At 39.5% G+C, this 13,740-nt stretch overlaps 1 protein-coding gene across 3 annotated transcripts in view; it reads right to left on the bottom strand.

The window, feature by feature from the left end:
* Nucleotides 1–10,336, bottom strand: part of CCDC34 (coiled-coil domain containing 34) — a 39,074-nt gene extending 28,738 nt beyond the window's left edge. For 2 of the 3 annotated variants that reach the window (XM_033007028.2, XM_033007027.2), the window contains exons 1-3: nucleotides 8,407–8,729; nucleotides 4,457–4,589; nucleotides 1,887–1,994 (exon numbers count right to left, since the gene is read on the bottom strand). In XM_033007028.2, the coding sequence (XP_032862919.1) occupies nucleotides 1,887–1,994; nucleotides 4,457–4,589; nucleotides 8,407–8,603 (438 nt within the window). In that variant the 5' untranslated portion in view covers nucleotides 8,604–8,729. Of the gene's footprint in view, nucleotides 1–1,886; nucleotides 1,995–4,456; nucleotides 4,590–8,406; nucleotides 8,730–10,286 lie in introns of those variants that run through there. The other variant, XM_033007029.2, reaches the window with a different exon arrangement.
* Between the last annotated feature and the right edge of the window lie 3,404 nt (nucleotides 10,337–13,740).

The following is a 13,740-nucleotide window of genomic DNA, read 5'->3' as shown; positions in this document are numbered from 1 at the left end:
AATCACAGAGGTAACACCCCCGAAGTACTGCCTCCTGTTAAGTAAAGCATTTTCTGCAGTCTGCACAAAGGGGCTCAAAATCAGTAACTGGATATGAAAAAGTTGAGTGTTTAACGCATATTTCAGTGAAGAATACTGCAAGTTTTGCCTCAAGGAGCACCTTTTGATGCTTCTAGGAGGAAATGAAGCGAGCTTTCCCAAACATAGGATATATACATCCTCCCCAAGAAAATCATAGCAACTGTCAGTGCTCATGAATCTAACTTTAAACTTCAAGTGAAATCTTCACACCATTTTAAATACCTTCTTAGTCACTAAATTTATGTATTTATCCCTCAGTCTGTGTCCAGATCCACATATAATCTTGTAGCATCTTGAAGTGGTAATGTCTAGGTTATTAATATTTGTGCTGCATAAAGACAGCTAAGCTTTTAAGTTCAGTTTGTTCTTGAATTGAGTGTGGTTTATGGAAAAGACTGACCAATGAATCATCTGATTTAAATGAAAATCAGATTACTTTTGGTAAAAGCTTGGGACATGGCCTAAGGATGACCTTATCCTTCCAAAATACAGTATGCTATAGTCCAGACACAAGTATGTTTTTTCCCCTGTCCTCTGGGCTGATGTGACTACCATAAAACAGACTTCCTATTCCCACTGACAATAGAAAAGAAGTTGATCAGCAAATCCACAAAGAAAAAGGACTTCTGAAGACCCAAATAGGTAGAAGTTTGCAGAAGTTTAAGGGGGGAGGGGAGGGCAGACATGGAAAGGAGAGGGGAAGAGGGAGAACGAGAACTTTCAGTGTTTTGAACTGTGAACAATTTTATCAGGCAGCACAAGCTCTTTCAAACTAATAAATAGTTACAGACACATATAATTTAATCTGCATTTTAGAAGAGGAAAATGGCATTGTTTGTGCTGATTAATAAATTTACTTTTTGTTCTGTACTTTAGTAAGGGGGGACCCTTTCTACATCATAACAAACAGAGCAGGATTGGTTTTGGGGCAGGTTTATGTCAATCATCCAGTCAGCACTGAGACTAAGAGTAATTAGGTTAGATTCAAACACAGGTTATTCTATTTGGTTATAGATTGAACCTGGAGAACTGAAATGGTAAAGACAAATTTATGAGGTCTGGATATCTAGCCCACCTAGTTGCCATTATGATATTTTTAATCATTTTTCATCTGATTTTACTCAGAACCAGAAGTACAAAATGGTAAGCAAGTGGCATTGATGCAGCCTGTAAGACAATGAATGCATATGCCCATGAACTACCAGGGGCTGAACATGCCCAAATCTCCCAAATGTTCTCATTTTTGCCACCTGGTACACACGCCTGCTTTGTGTGACACGGAGCTGTACAAGTGCCCCACTGAGGTTGGGATTCTGTCTGCTTCTGACGCTGGACTTAGGCATCCCCCTTAAAAAAATTTCTGATCCCACTCAGAAATGACTTCTTGGATGAAGGAATTCCCAATTGCTAACTGTGGTCTACTGAGAATTTCCTGAATCTGGCCTCACACCTCAATTATTCCTCTAAACTCTACCATACTATTTGCCTGTCCACAATGGTACTTAACTAAATCCTTCTTCTGGCTCTACTTGGTGTACAAGACGTTGCAGACAGTTAAGATGCACGCTTTACCCAAAATGTTTGGGCATTGAACCTAGGAAGTCAGAAAGAGCAGGGTATATTGAAGACCAGAAACCCAGCTATAATTAGCAGAAAGCTACTGCACGAGATGTAGGCCAATTGTCAGTTATCTGATTACTCAGAAAACAAATCTCTTTATACCTCATGGAAACAAAAAAAAAAAGAAATCAGTCTTGGAAAAATGTTTAACTGTGTCGGCATAAGTTTTATAATTTTAAATTTACCTCTTCTCTTTTTTTTTGGACCCATTCCTTGTGCTTCTCTTCAGCTATCCTTTTCCTCCTTTCACATTCTTGCTTTTGCTTCATCTTCTCAAGCTGTATATTCATTTCCTAATTAAAGAAAAAATACACATCTTAAATCTGTGATGACCACCTACATCAGTACACTCAATACTGAAAATAACGCTGAAGTTAAAACAAGCTAAGTAATAGATTTTTACATTTTTCCTTTATTAAGGTTTTGGAAAAGACGGATGACAGTCAACACAGAAATACTATGAAATACAACCACTGGAAACGTATAATTTTTAGAATATGAACTGGAAATACATATTTTAATTAGGCTTTGGAAACAATTCAACATACCAAATCCTCCTCAGCCTATTTAAATGCCTTTTTAGTCAGTAGAATCTTAATTTGCAGCAATACATTCCTACAATCCTACAGATTCACATGGTGTACTGCTCTGCCTACAGGAAGGCATCAAAAGGTAAAAGTGAAATATTACTCATTTGTGATGTTTAGTACCAGAACTACAAGAATCTTAGGGATTATCCCAAAGCTTATTAAAGCCAAAATTATTGAAGATTTTAGCAAACTGAAATAGAAGCTTTATTTTGAAGATGAGAGAAGAAATTCTATCTTTATAGGACACACAATATATATGCAATCACTTCTATCTCTCCAAGGAAATTAATTGATAAAGAAAAAACATGACTAAGATGATAATTTGAGATGCCTTCCTTCCCTAAAAGTAGCATTAGCACAAAGTGCTGTTTTTCAATGAGAATTCGAGCTTTCAAACATAGATGGAATTATTTCCATGAAACTCATTTTATGGTCCCTCCGCTGAACTCAGTTTCAGAGTAGAATCCACTCTTCTTACGACACTGATTTAAATTTAGTAAGACATCAAGAAAAAATAGGAGCCTACAGAGATCTCAAAGAAAACACTCACAATACAAAGTCTGAAAATACAGCTGTTGCTGTATTGAGGCAAAGTTACTAACACCTCCTTTAAATTCTGTACACCTTGACATCTGTATGGCAGGAATCCTGGCTTCTGTAAAAGGTGATGGCACTTTAAGTACCTTAGAAGACCGCATCCACTATCCAAACTTTTATCCCCATTTCCAACATTCAGGGCAGACTCAGTGCTGCTGTCAGGAAAAGATCTGGGACTTCACAATAGTTTCTTAGGATATCAGTTTAGAATAGTTTTTATATGCAAATGTAATAATACATTTTTATATCACAATCACATATTTTGTCCTCTTATGGCATCTTACAAAAAGGTTGATTGTATTTTTTCCCCTGATATAAGCTATTTGAGTTGCCTACGCTGCAGTTTAATATCTAATGTTTTCAAAATCTTACAGATTAAAAATAAAACCTTTACCTATTCCATTGATTTCTACATGGCCTTAAGTAATGCTTGTCCTATGACTGCTATTAATATATAGTTGAGAGACTGTATTAATGTAATAAATTGCTTTGGTAATGTAAATTATGTAATAAATTGCTTTGGTTCCTCATCAAGGCCACATGAGAAGTCCATATCGAAACCACATTTTCTGCATGACACCAGAAATTACTTTGGCTCATTTTTTGTCCTTAAAAATCAAAATAGGGAGAGACGATTACCAAACTGTAATCTAAAGGGGAATTCATGAAATGTGTGGTTAATATTAATGGATCAGAATATATACCTCAAGTTTAACAAACTATTTTGGTGTTATGATGACCTCTAAAAGACTGTTCCAGAACCTTCCAGTGGTTCATGTTTTATAAAAAACATGAGGTAGCCCACATAAAATAGCCATATGTTATATTCACTTCACAGATAAAGTGAATCACAGAAAAGTTAGGACACTGCTCAAGGTCAAACAGTAAATCAGTAACTAAAGTGAGAAATGATCTAACTTTGATGTGATTGTTCTAACCACTACCCAATACTTCCAATTTGATTTTAAACAACAGTATCATTTAATCAACTGCAACTACAAACATATTAATCAAGAAAAGATATAGCGCTCTCACTTAATTCTGACCCAGTATTCACAAACAGTTCATTTGCAAGGGGGCAAAAGATAGGAGGGAAAAAAAACGCTGGGACAGGAAAACCTATCCTGGGAAAGGACACCAAACAGTTGTATAATTAAACTGTAAGTGGGTAACAACACTGTGCCTTATATCTAAGTAGCTTGGCATACTTACACCCAGAACACGCCCTGCTGTGCTTTACTACCTACATGCAGGCGTATGTACCCATGATGAAAATCAAGGTACCAATTATATGTTTTAATCCTTTAAACTCAAATCATTACCTGACAGTTGGATAAGCAAAATATTGTACAGCACTGTTTCAATGCAGCAAAACATTTAGCAAAAGAGAATGCATGTAGCGTGAATCATATCACCACTGTCCAACACAAACACTTATGGAGGCTCAAGATACTAAAAAATAATGGACAAAACTACTTGTGTTTCCACAACCAAAAGAAAAAAAAAAAAAAAAAAAAGTCCAGTGCTTGCTATCTTCTATTAACATCAAACCAAATGGATCTATTTACCTCCACAGCTCTAGCCTGTAAGCGGGCACGTAGCTCCTTCTCTTTGCCAATGAACCATTCTTCCCATGGTGAGAGATTATCTTTCAAAGGTGACTCCTTTTCTCTGACTGCTATTTCAGAGTCTTCAGCCTTCCTGAATTAAAAATTAGAAATGTAAAAGAATATTATCTGTAACATATTTGATTGAAATTTAAGCAGTACTACTGCCTTAAAAATTGGCATTTCTTTTATGGCATAACAAGACAACAATGATATAACTTTTCTACCTGCTTAGTAATCTCCAGAACAGATAAATGGCATTTATAGTGCACCTCTGAACATCCCGCTTATGTTCTACTTATTAAATTCTATCTTGTTAGTTAATTTTTTTTTCCCCCCCTGTTCCAAACTGTGGAATAGATTAAAGCATTACCTTTTACAAACTAAACAAAAACTCATACCAGACACGTCAGTGTCACTCTCCTTCTCACATATGGAAACCAAGGGAAATCAGAGATTTAACATTAACATTTTGTCTTTGGTCAGAGAGAGGCTCCATGTATCAAGTCACCTTTACTATGAGCAAAGGATAATCAAGAATATTTTTCTTCTTTCAAGTCCTATAGAATTGGATTCATGATATCAAGCAACCTCAGCATTCAGAACCCATTCCTTCTAATGTTTTTTTCCATTTCCATTTTCCATCCTAAAAAGCTTTCACAGGTAACATACTTAAGAAATACGGCTTGCATACAATGCTAGATGATATTATACAAGGCTCTTATAGACTTTTAATAGGTTACCTTGCATAACTCACTCATAACTTTTTTACTCATAAATAATGCAGCAATCCTAGCCCCAGGCCAGAAATATCTTTTATAATATTCTATAGATTCTGTATCTCATAAGTAAGACAGTATATTAGGCTCTAAGTCAATGAAAATTGAAAACATGCCAATAGATTTCTTCATAAGATTTATTCTTTCCTATAAGGAATTTTTTCTTAACAACAAAGCAGTGAAACTAGACTTCGCTTTAGTATTTTATATGGACATACAAGCTCTGGAAACACCTACCTACATACATACTTCACTACAGTGAGTAATTCTGGTTGCTGAATTCAAGCTACAGAAGAGGCATCCAAGCAAGCATATTATGTTAATGCTCCTGAAATAAATGTTTTAAGCATAAGCTATCTGGCTTTTATCAATGTAAAAGCATTATGTAGTCACAGGGAACAGCAATACTCTGTTGCAAAACATTTTACATCCTAGTAAGCTTTAGAATATATATCTGCAATACAAAGCCTTTGGGGACATCACTGCTAAGGACTTTTGTTCTACTCTTCTCCATTGTTGTTACCCACATGTGCGAGCAGTAACATGACCATGCACTAGTCAAGCCGTGACACGTCTAGGGGAACCGAGTCACACTGAAACTACCCTGGAAAAGGGTGGTTTTCCCCACTCAGAGTCAGCCCCCAACCCTCTTTATACAGTGTTGCCACAGAGATACAGCACAACAGAACTGAGAGGACACCCTGACAAACAGACAGCACGTGAACAGCAGCAGCACAGGCCAAGCACTCCCAAGCCCAGTGTTGTCCAACACATTCTGCCGCACCCCAGGGCTTTTATGTTACAGCGTTAACAGAGACAGTTTTTAAATAGGTACTTATAATAAGGGCTGTAACTTAAGAATGCATAATAACACATTTTGTTAGAAAATAACTCTCTGGAAGTTTATTAAAGATAAGGATAAATGTATTATGCATTCAAATTCAGGAAACCAACGCAACTGTGTCCAGACTTGACATTTTGGGCAGGGATACTTCCTCAAATACATTCTTTTGCTGTGCATGATTTGCATTATGGCACCTTGAACTAGAATAATGCTGACATATTAGACCAACCTGAGAAAAAGCACTAGTAGAAGGAATAATTTAAGAAAAATTATATTTACTATGTGTTCTCTTGGATCAGTAATTATAAAGTTCAAGCTGTTAACTTCTCAAAAAAAAAATTCACACTAGTAAATTAAAAACTTACTGTATACAAGTAAGAAATAAGAGAAAATGAAGTTTAAACAGAGGACAACACAGGCTCATTGTGAAGAACTCATAGCAGAAACATTTCTCCTCTTCTGCAGTCACAGGCCTAAATCTCTCAGATTGCACCGGAGCACAGCCTGGAACCCAATCCTTCTCCTGTGCATCGCAGCCACCGGTCACACTCTCCCTGGCACACTGATTACTTACTTAGAGGCACACAGACCTTGAATTTCATGGGACCATCTGAAATGCTAGCATGTTCCCAGCTATGACCTTCCTCAGAATAATTCAAGTAACAGACTTCTTAAAGTACTGCATTCTCAAGTGCACATTTGTTTTTAAATATCTTAAATCAAATTAGATACATTTGGCATTAGAACTGAAGTCTGGTTAATAGAAAACACTGTGATTATCATTTACCATATATTCACTTAAGTTACTCCATTAAACATAACACTGATCCATAATGAAAGTATGGAAATGCCTAACACCATTTCACAAGACCTGGTTTTCAGCCTTTCTCTTTTGCAAATACTGTATTTCCCACGTTAAATGTCTGCCTCCAGCTAATTTTTGTGTAGTTTCAAGAGGACAACAACAACAAAAAGACTGTCTGAGAAAGTGTGTGCGTATGTAGGGGGGTAGTAACTGTGTAAGAAGTGTTTTTCACTATTATACTTTTTAAATCTTGGCAGTTATAGATGGAAACTGCTATATGAACATTTGGTAGACAATTATTACAACGCAGCAGCAGTATTATTCAGATGTAGCATCTGCATGAATGAAGTACATACTGTGCCTGAAGTTTAATGAGATTGCTCCAACTCAGAGCCTAACAGAGGTTGTCTTCAGTTGCACCTTACCACTACCAGGGAATACGGCAGCAACAGACCCAAAAATGGAGAGCTGTTTCAAGTAGCATCATAAGCTGCAAAGACATGTAGTAGTTTGAACTGAGTGCTACAGAACTTCAAGGTATGTAAACTAAATTGCTTATTGGGAAGGAATAAAAAGAGGCAACAGAAAACCTGAAACATGAGGGCCCATAAACAGGCTACTATCTTTTTCACTCTGAAGCTACTATTTCTGACTACATTTGAACACTTCCCCTGGATTTTTAGCACCTTTTTCAAGACGTGCTTATAAAAAAGGTTCAGTGTGGCTCATAGTCCTTCAGTGCACCTGGGAGGTGTGCGCTGCTGTCTATGGGAGTTTGAAAGCCATACTGGAACCCCTCACTCCTGTGAAGCTCAGGTGGCTTCCCCTCTTCCCACGGGCACTTTTATCTCAATTCAGTCTTGCTAGTTACATCCATCATCAGTTACTGCACAGATCTGCAAAGTTTCCATTGTGAAGGTTGTATTCCAGCCACTCCCTGCTCTTTCCCCTTCTATTTTAAAGGGAGGAATAAGTATTGTTTATTCTACTGTCAAGCAGGGGAGATCCTGAGGGAAAGACAACGTATTAAGTTTGCATATAATTAAAAGGGAATTAAGTTAAGCCATAGGAACAAAAACTGTGCATTGCATACACATGAAACTGACTCTAGCTACACGCTGGGCAAAATAGCCTTTTAGTCTCCAAGAACGTTTAAAAGGATGACAGGAAAGGCTGTACCTTTTCAACGTGCAAAGGCCCTGAGGCTCAGGTCAACAGCTTATAGGTATTTTACAAGCCCATGAAAATACTCAACTGCTCGTAGAAAAGGCTGCCATAACCTTTGACTTCCAAATATATCGTGAAAAGGGAATGAGGGGACGAAATCACTTATCTATGCAAACGAATCTGTATTTATGTGAAATAATCTTCCGTCCCCAACAAAGGCCTCGAGTGGAAGCAGGCGAGTGCGGGAGCGGAGCCCCTCACGCCAGGAGAAGCCCCGAGCTGCCTGCTCGACCCTGGGGCCAGACGCAGGGGTTACCTATCGCCTTGTCGGCTCCGGGAGGCCGCCACCCGCTCCTCCTCCTCGCCGCTCGGGGAGCTGGGGCGGGACGCGGGGGAGAGCGGGGAGCAGCCGGAGGGACTCAGGGGCTCCTCGCCCTCGGAGCTGGCGGAGGACGGCGGGCTGAGACGGGCGGCCCTCCTCCTCCTGCCGCGGGTCCGGGCGCCGCTGCTCATGCCGCCGGGTAGCACCGGGGGGGGAGGGCGGCGGTTAACGCCGGCTGAAAGCGACTAACGGCCGCCTCCCGCCCGCCCGGGACCACGGCGCGGCGGCCTCCGCCCGGCGCAGCCCACACTGAGCTCCCGGCGGCCCCCGCGGCTTCCCCGCCGCTGCCATGGCAACCGCGCCGCCAATCCCCGCGCGCCTCCGCCGCCTGAGGGGGAGCGCGCGGCCCCGGCCCTTCCCGCCGCCAAAACACGGGGCCGGGGCCGGCGGCCGCTGGGTTTTGCGTCCTGCAGTGAAGCCCTGCCAGCACACGCTCTCCCGGGAAAGGCAGCAGGCCCCGCCGCCGCCTGCCTGGCCCTGCTCGTTTCTCCACAGTGATCACAGACGGTTCTCCGCAGGCTAATGTATATGAACTCTTTCCACCTGTTCTTTCTTACTAACACTTCTGCGCATTTACCAGAACAGGAACCAGCAACCTCATCCACAGATGTGGATTCCAATACATCAGAAGGAGGTAGCTTATAATTTTCTAACAGCCAAGTCAAGGTTTGTAATCTATCCTTACATTAAACTGCAACATCCCATTTCAGTCTCCACAATTAGAATCTTGTTTCTGACAAAATTCTAAAGACTCGTTTCATATACTTCTGCTAGGCTAATGGTGTCCTTTCCCTTCCCTCCTATCAGTTAATTTTCCATTGAGACTACAACAATTTGTTCTAAACAAAACAGTTTTGTTTGTTTTTTAATACATTCCTGTCCTTGTTTGCCACTAGATACTTTGTCAATATTCCATGGTGGTTCCAAATCCCAGGAACGCAGCTCCCCACCGCCAATATGGGGCCAACTTGACCACCTCTGTTGATGACCCCGATTAAGGATTTGGCTAAAATCCTATGTATCACCAAAGCTTTCTGTTGCCTTCAAATCTCATCTACCAAGGAGTTAACCACGGACTAGCAGCAGCCAGCTTTTCATATCTTGAGTCATTTTGCTGTGGCTCAGAAGTACTACTGATATTACCATGAGATACAGAAACTTGTTCGTAAATTTGGTTGCTGTGTTGACATAACTGTTCTTACCAAGATCATCAAGGTAAGAGAGTTTAACAAGTAGATTTTTAGTTGGATAAACAAGTTGAAAAGTAAGCAACAGTATTAAAAATTCTTTGTCTTAAATGGGAGAGTAATTTGTGACATTTGAGGCAACTGTATGCTGTAAAAATTGAATTTCACTGGCTCAATACAAAAAGGCTATCAAACCTACACAACCATTATGAGTGCCACCAAAAATGAATGCCATGAGGTGGGAGACATTTCAATGCCATCATTAATGGTCCTAAAGAATGCCCAAATGATCATACCCACAAATTTTAAGAGGGGCAGTTTGGTGCTTGGGCTACAGATTCACAGGCACCCGAGTCCAACGTTTCTCTACTGAAAGGGCTGCATCTCTCCTGTCTGTCAGGAGCATATACTTCTCCCTTCAGACCCTTCACTGAGCCACATTACTTAATGAAGTAGAAAACCATCCCAATTCTTTGGCCAAGCAATGTGTGGTCTGAGCAAGTTAAAGCTCTGGGAGACGTCTGACAAGCAGCAGGACAAGGCCACAGAGCGAAAGAAAGGGAGAGGCAGAGGTGAGCTGTGAGGGATTTCCCCCTTTCAGTGGTGGAGCTTCTTAATTTGGCTTACCTTCTCATAGAAACTACAGTTTTGGCAGCTTGGAGAAATATCATCATGGTTCCTGTAAGGAAAAAAACAAATGTTACCCTAGAGCTGATAATATGTGCTAATAATCAGCTGATGATCTGGAACAGGTTTCCAGAAAGCAGAAAAATGCAAAAAAAGGCCTGAATTCATCTCTGATCTAAGCACTCCTATAACACTGACTGTATCACTATGCAACAATTGACAGTCATGATCTTAAAATAACTCTAGTCACATGTGGTAGATTGCTGAGCTGATCATCAAGTATTACTAGCTACAGTGTCTAACAGACAACAAATTATACCTGTTAAAATAATTTAAGATGAGGATTCAAGTATTGGAGACAACAGACTATCACTAGTACCTAATTTCATGTCAAGTAAAGTTACAAGAAGAAAAAAATTAAACATTTAAAATCAGACTAAATTCTTAGGACACAAGGTGCACTGGGCAATGCCTCAGCTTTGTTAAACACAAACCACCTATGGCTCCACATGAACGTCTGTGTATGTGCTGCATGCAGCTAAGAAGTAAAAGAATTAAAGAAGTTGTTTACTATGTGGCTAAACAAGCACTGTGATCAACGCTCCATGTCATGGCAGGCATGAAAACTTCAGGTATTTCAACAGGCTGCAGACCAAGGTCGTTTCAAAACATCTTAGGAAGGCTTGAAAACCTCCACTGACCTTATTCATCTCATAGTGAAGAATGGCAACCATCTTGAATAGAAAAAAATGGATAAAAAAAGTCTGGTCTCATTGAATTGAGGAATTCTGGACTCACTGCACTGGGCATCTCATGCTTCTGATAAAGCCCCACAACCGTGCCCCTGAGATGGCCAGAAATTACAAAATGGATGTATCAAGCCAAGGCAGCAGCCAGCTGCTATCTTGCCAAAGACACAACATTTGAGTCTTTCTTTTCCCTCCGTATATTATTATACAGAATCAGATAATTCCTTGCAGATTCAAGAACAGGAACTGGGAAAATAGCTTATATTAACAAACCTTAGTATTGTGACAAGGTACCAGAGTGGATGTATTAAGATTGCCTATACAGAGGGTGGCAAAATCCAGTTCAGGTTTTGGGGAATTAAAGCATCATTATTGGGATGGCAGAAGCACCCAACTTTGAAGAGAAGTGAAAGTATAGAATAGCATCGTCATCCCTCTTACCGTTCTGTCCAACTTGTCAAGCCAGCTCCACGGCCACCATGCCCTAGTTAATACAGGCAAGGCAAGCGCCCAAACAATGTCATTTTGTAAAACACTAAGGATTGAAACAACAGTCCTGCAGGTTAAGGTACACAACTCCTATGGCCACAGAAGGACTGACAAGCAGACAAATGGCACATTACAAGTACATGCTTTGTGGCAAAAACTTAATTTTGTGAATTTAGTGCCATAATAGGAAAGACTGCCTCTAAAGAGCATCTGCCCTGGCAGGAATGAAGTGCCAACATTGCTAAAGCCTACAGGCAAGCTCAAACTGACACAACCAAGCACAGACGTCGCCACAAACAGCTGAGTGTAGTGAGTATATATACACACGCCCCTATGGGTGGTGTGATTGTGAAAAATCGGCCTAATTTCTCACCAAAGAAATTATAAAAACTACATTCAGTCTTCAGTGCTAACTGAACCACCACCATCAGACTATGGAATAAGTACTTTAAACTGTCTAGCAACAAGGAGTTATATTCAGAGTAAATACCAACTGATATAGTCACAGACCTATACTTTCTGTCTGTTCAGTCATGCCAATCAGCGTGTCTGAACATTCAAATGCTCCTGACAAATTGCTCGCAAGTAATCCCTAATTGCTATCCACAGTATTTGAAAAGCCATTTTACGTAGAAAATCATGTCAAGAAAGCAATTTTACAGGTAATAAACATAGAACTGAATTAAATTCTAGGCATAAATCAACTACCCTGAATCACTAACTACCCTAACTACTCTTTGAAATATTTGAATTTGCCAACTCTTCATTATGAAGTAGTTCTATTTTAGAAATTCAGCGGTAATCTGATCATCTTACTCTCCAAAAACATGAGCAATCAAAAGGAAACCTCTCAGTTCAACTTCATACTAGCCAGATTTAATGAAAAGCATCAGATAAGATTGCTGTCAGATGTAATGTCTAGTTCCACACTTGCATTCAGAAACAGAGAAAAAGCATAAAAATAATCCTACTGAAAATAAACCTTACTAAATTTAGGCACAAACTAAGGCATAGACAACATTCCTTCAGTTTAGAAGAATGTCTCTTTTAATTTTACTCACAACCTGGAAGAAAGAAAAAAAAAATAGAATATTTGAACAAAACATGGTTGAATTTAAGAAGTCTTCCCATGTCTTCAGACTTTCCAGTGTGGGGAAAAACAGTGCAGCAGGCACGGGAGAAAGCAAGCTACTTGGCTCCACACAGTGTGCCAGAGCTGAACGAGCACTGTCTACACTCATCTACTGGCTGGTTTTGTGCCTGCATTTTTAGTGCTGCTTGACTAGAAGCTGTGAAATCTGAGGTCTTGGATTGCTTCAGTTTTCCTTCATAGTATGGTATATTCTCATCTTTGCAATACACTGTACCTGCTGCTAGTCCCAGTCCTGCTTTGGCTGATTGCAGCTGTGGAGCCGTCTACTTTCAAGGAGTGCAGCCTTGAGATGAGCATTTCACTCATTTAGGGAAATGTGCAAGCACTCTATGAAACATGTTTATATTAAAATCCCATCTTTCTGAATCAATGGCAGGATTCCCACTCAACACAGTTGTTTTATGTTAGTTGGAGATCACAGCCTCCTGCTTTTGAACAGCCTTTGCTTCTTTAGCTAGTTTACACTTCTGTACAAAGTTTTTGTCTCTTTCAAAGCATTAGTTAGTAGCAGGTTTATTTGCTCATTTTTGGGCTGAAATTTTCAAGACACTGAGACACTTCATATTTTTCTACCCTCAAATCTAAATAATTTCCCTATAGTATATGCCACCACGATCATTAACTAGTATTTCTTAGGTAAGGCCTAAATGGTATTTTATAGTAGTGTAGTGCCATGTATACAACACATGAAATGTGCCCATTCACCCTCCAAGTTCTTATAGTATACAACAGCAAAGAAAACAATAATTTGTGATGTATTATCCCATTTCAGATTTCACTTCTTTATTTGCTGAATCATGTTCAACTGAACTCTAGCGCTGAGACTAAATCGGTCAGATTCTACTGTACAACATGTGAAAGGTAATATTAAAAAAATCTCTTTCTAAAAATAAACATGCTAGCAGTTAAAGATCAAAAGCATCCACGCAATTAAAAATTATTAAACTGAGAGTATGTATGAAACAAACTTTGCATTGTGCTTTTAATTAAAAATATTACCCTGCAAATTAAAACTGAAGGGTCAAAAATAATAATCAAAGTGAAAAGAATTATTGGAGAAAAG

The sequence above is a fragment of the Tyto alba genome, unplaced genomic scaffold (genome assembly GCF_018691265.1).
Source record: "Tyto alba isolate M040663 unplaced genomic scaffold, T.alba_DEE_v4.0 Super-Scaffold_8, whole genome shotgun sequence".
Taxonomy (NCBI): Eukaryota; Metazoa; Chordata; class Aves; order Strigiformes; family Tytonidae; genus Tyto; species Tyto alba.
This window is presented reverse-complemented; position numbering and strand designations above follow the sequence as displayed.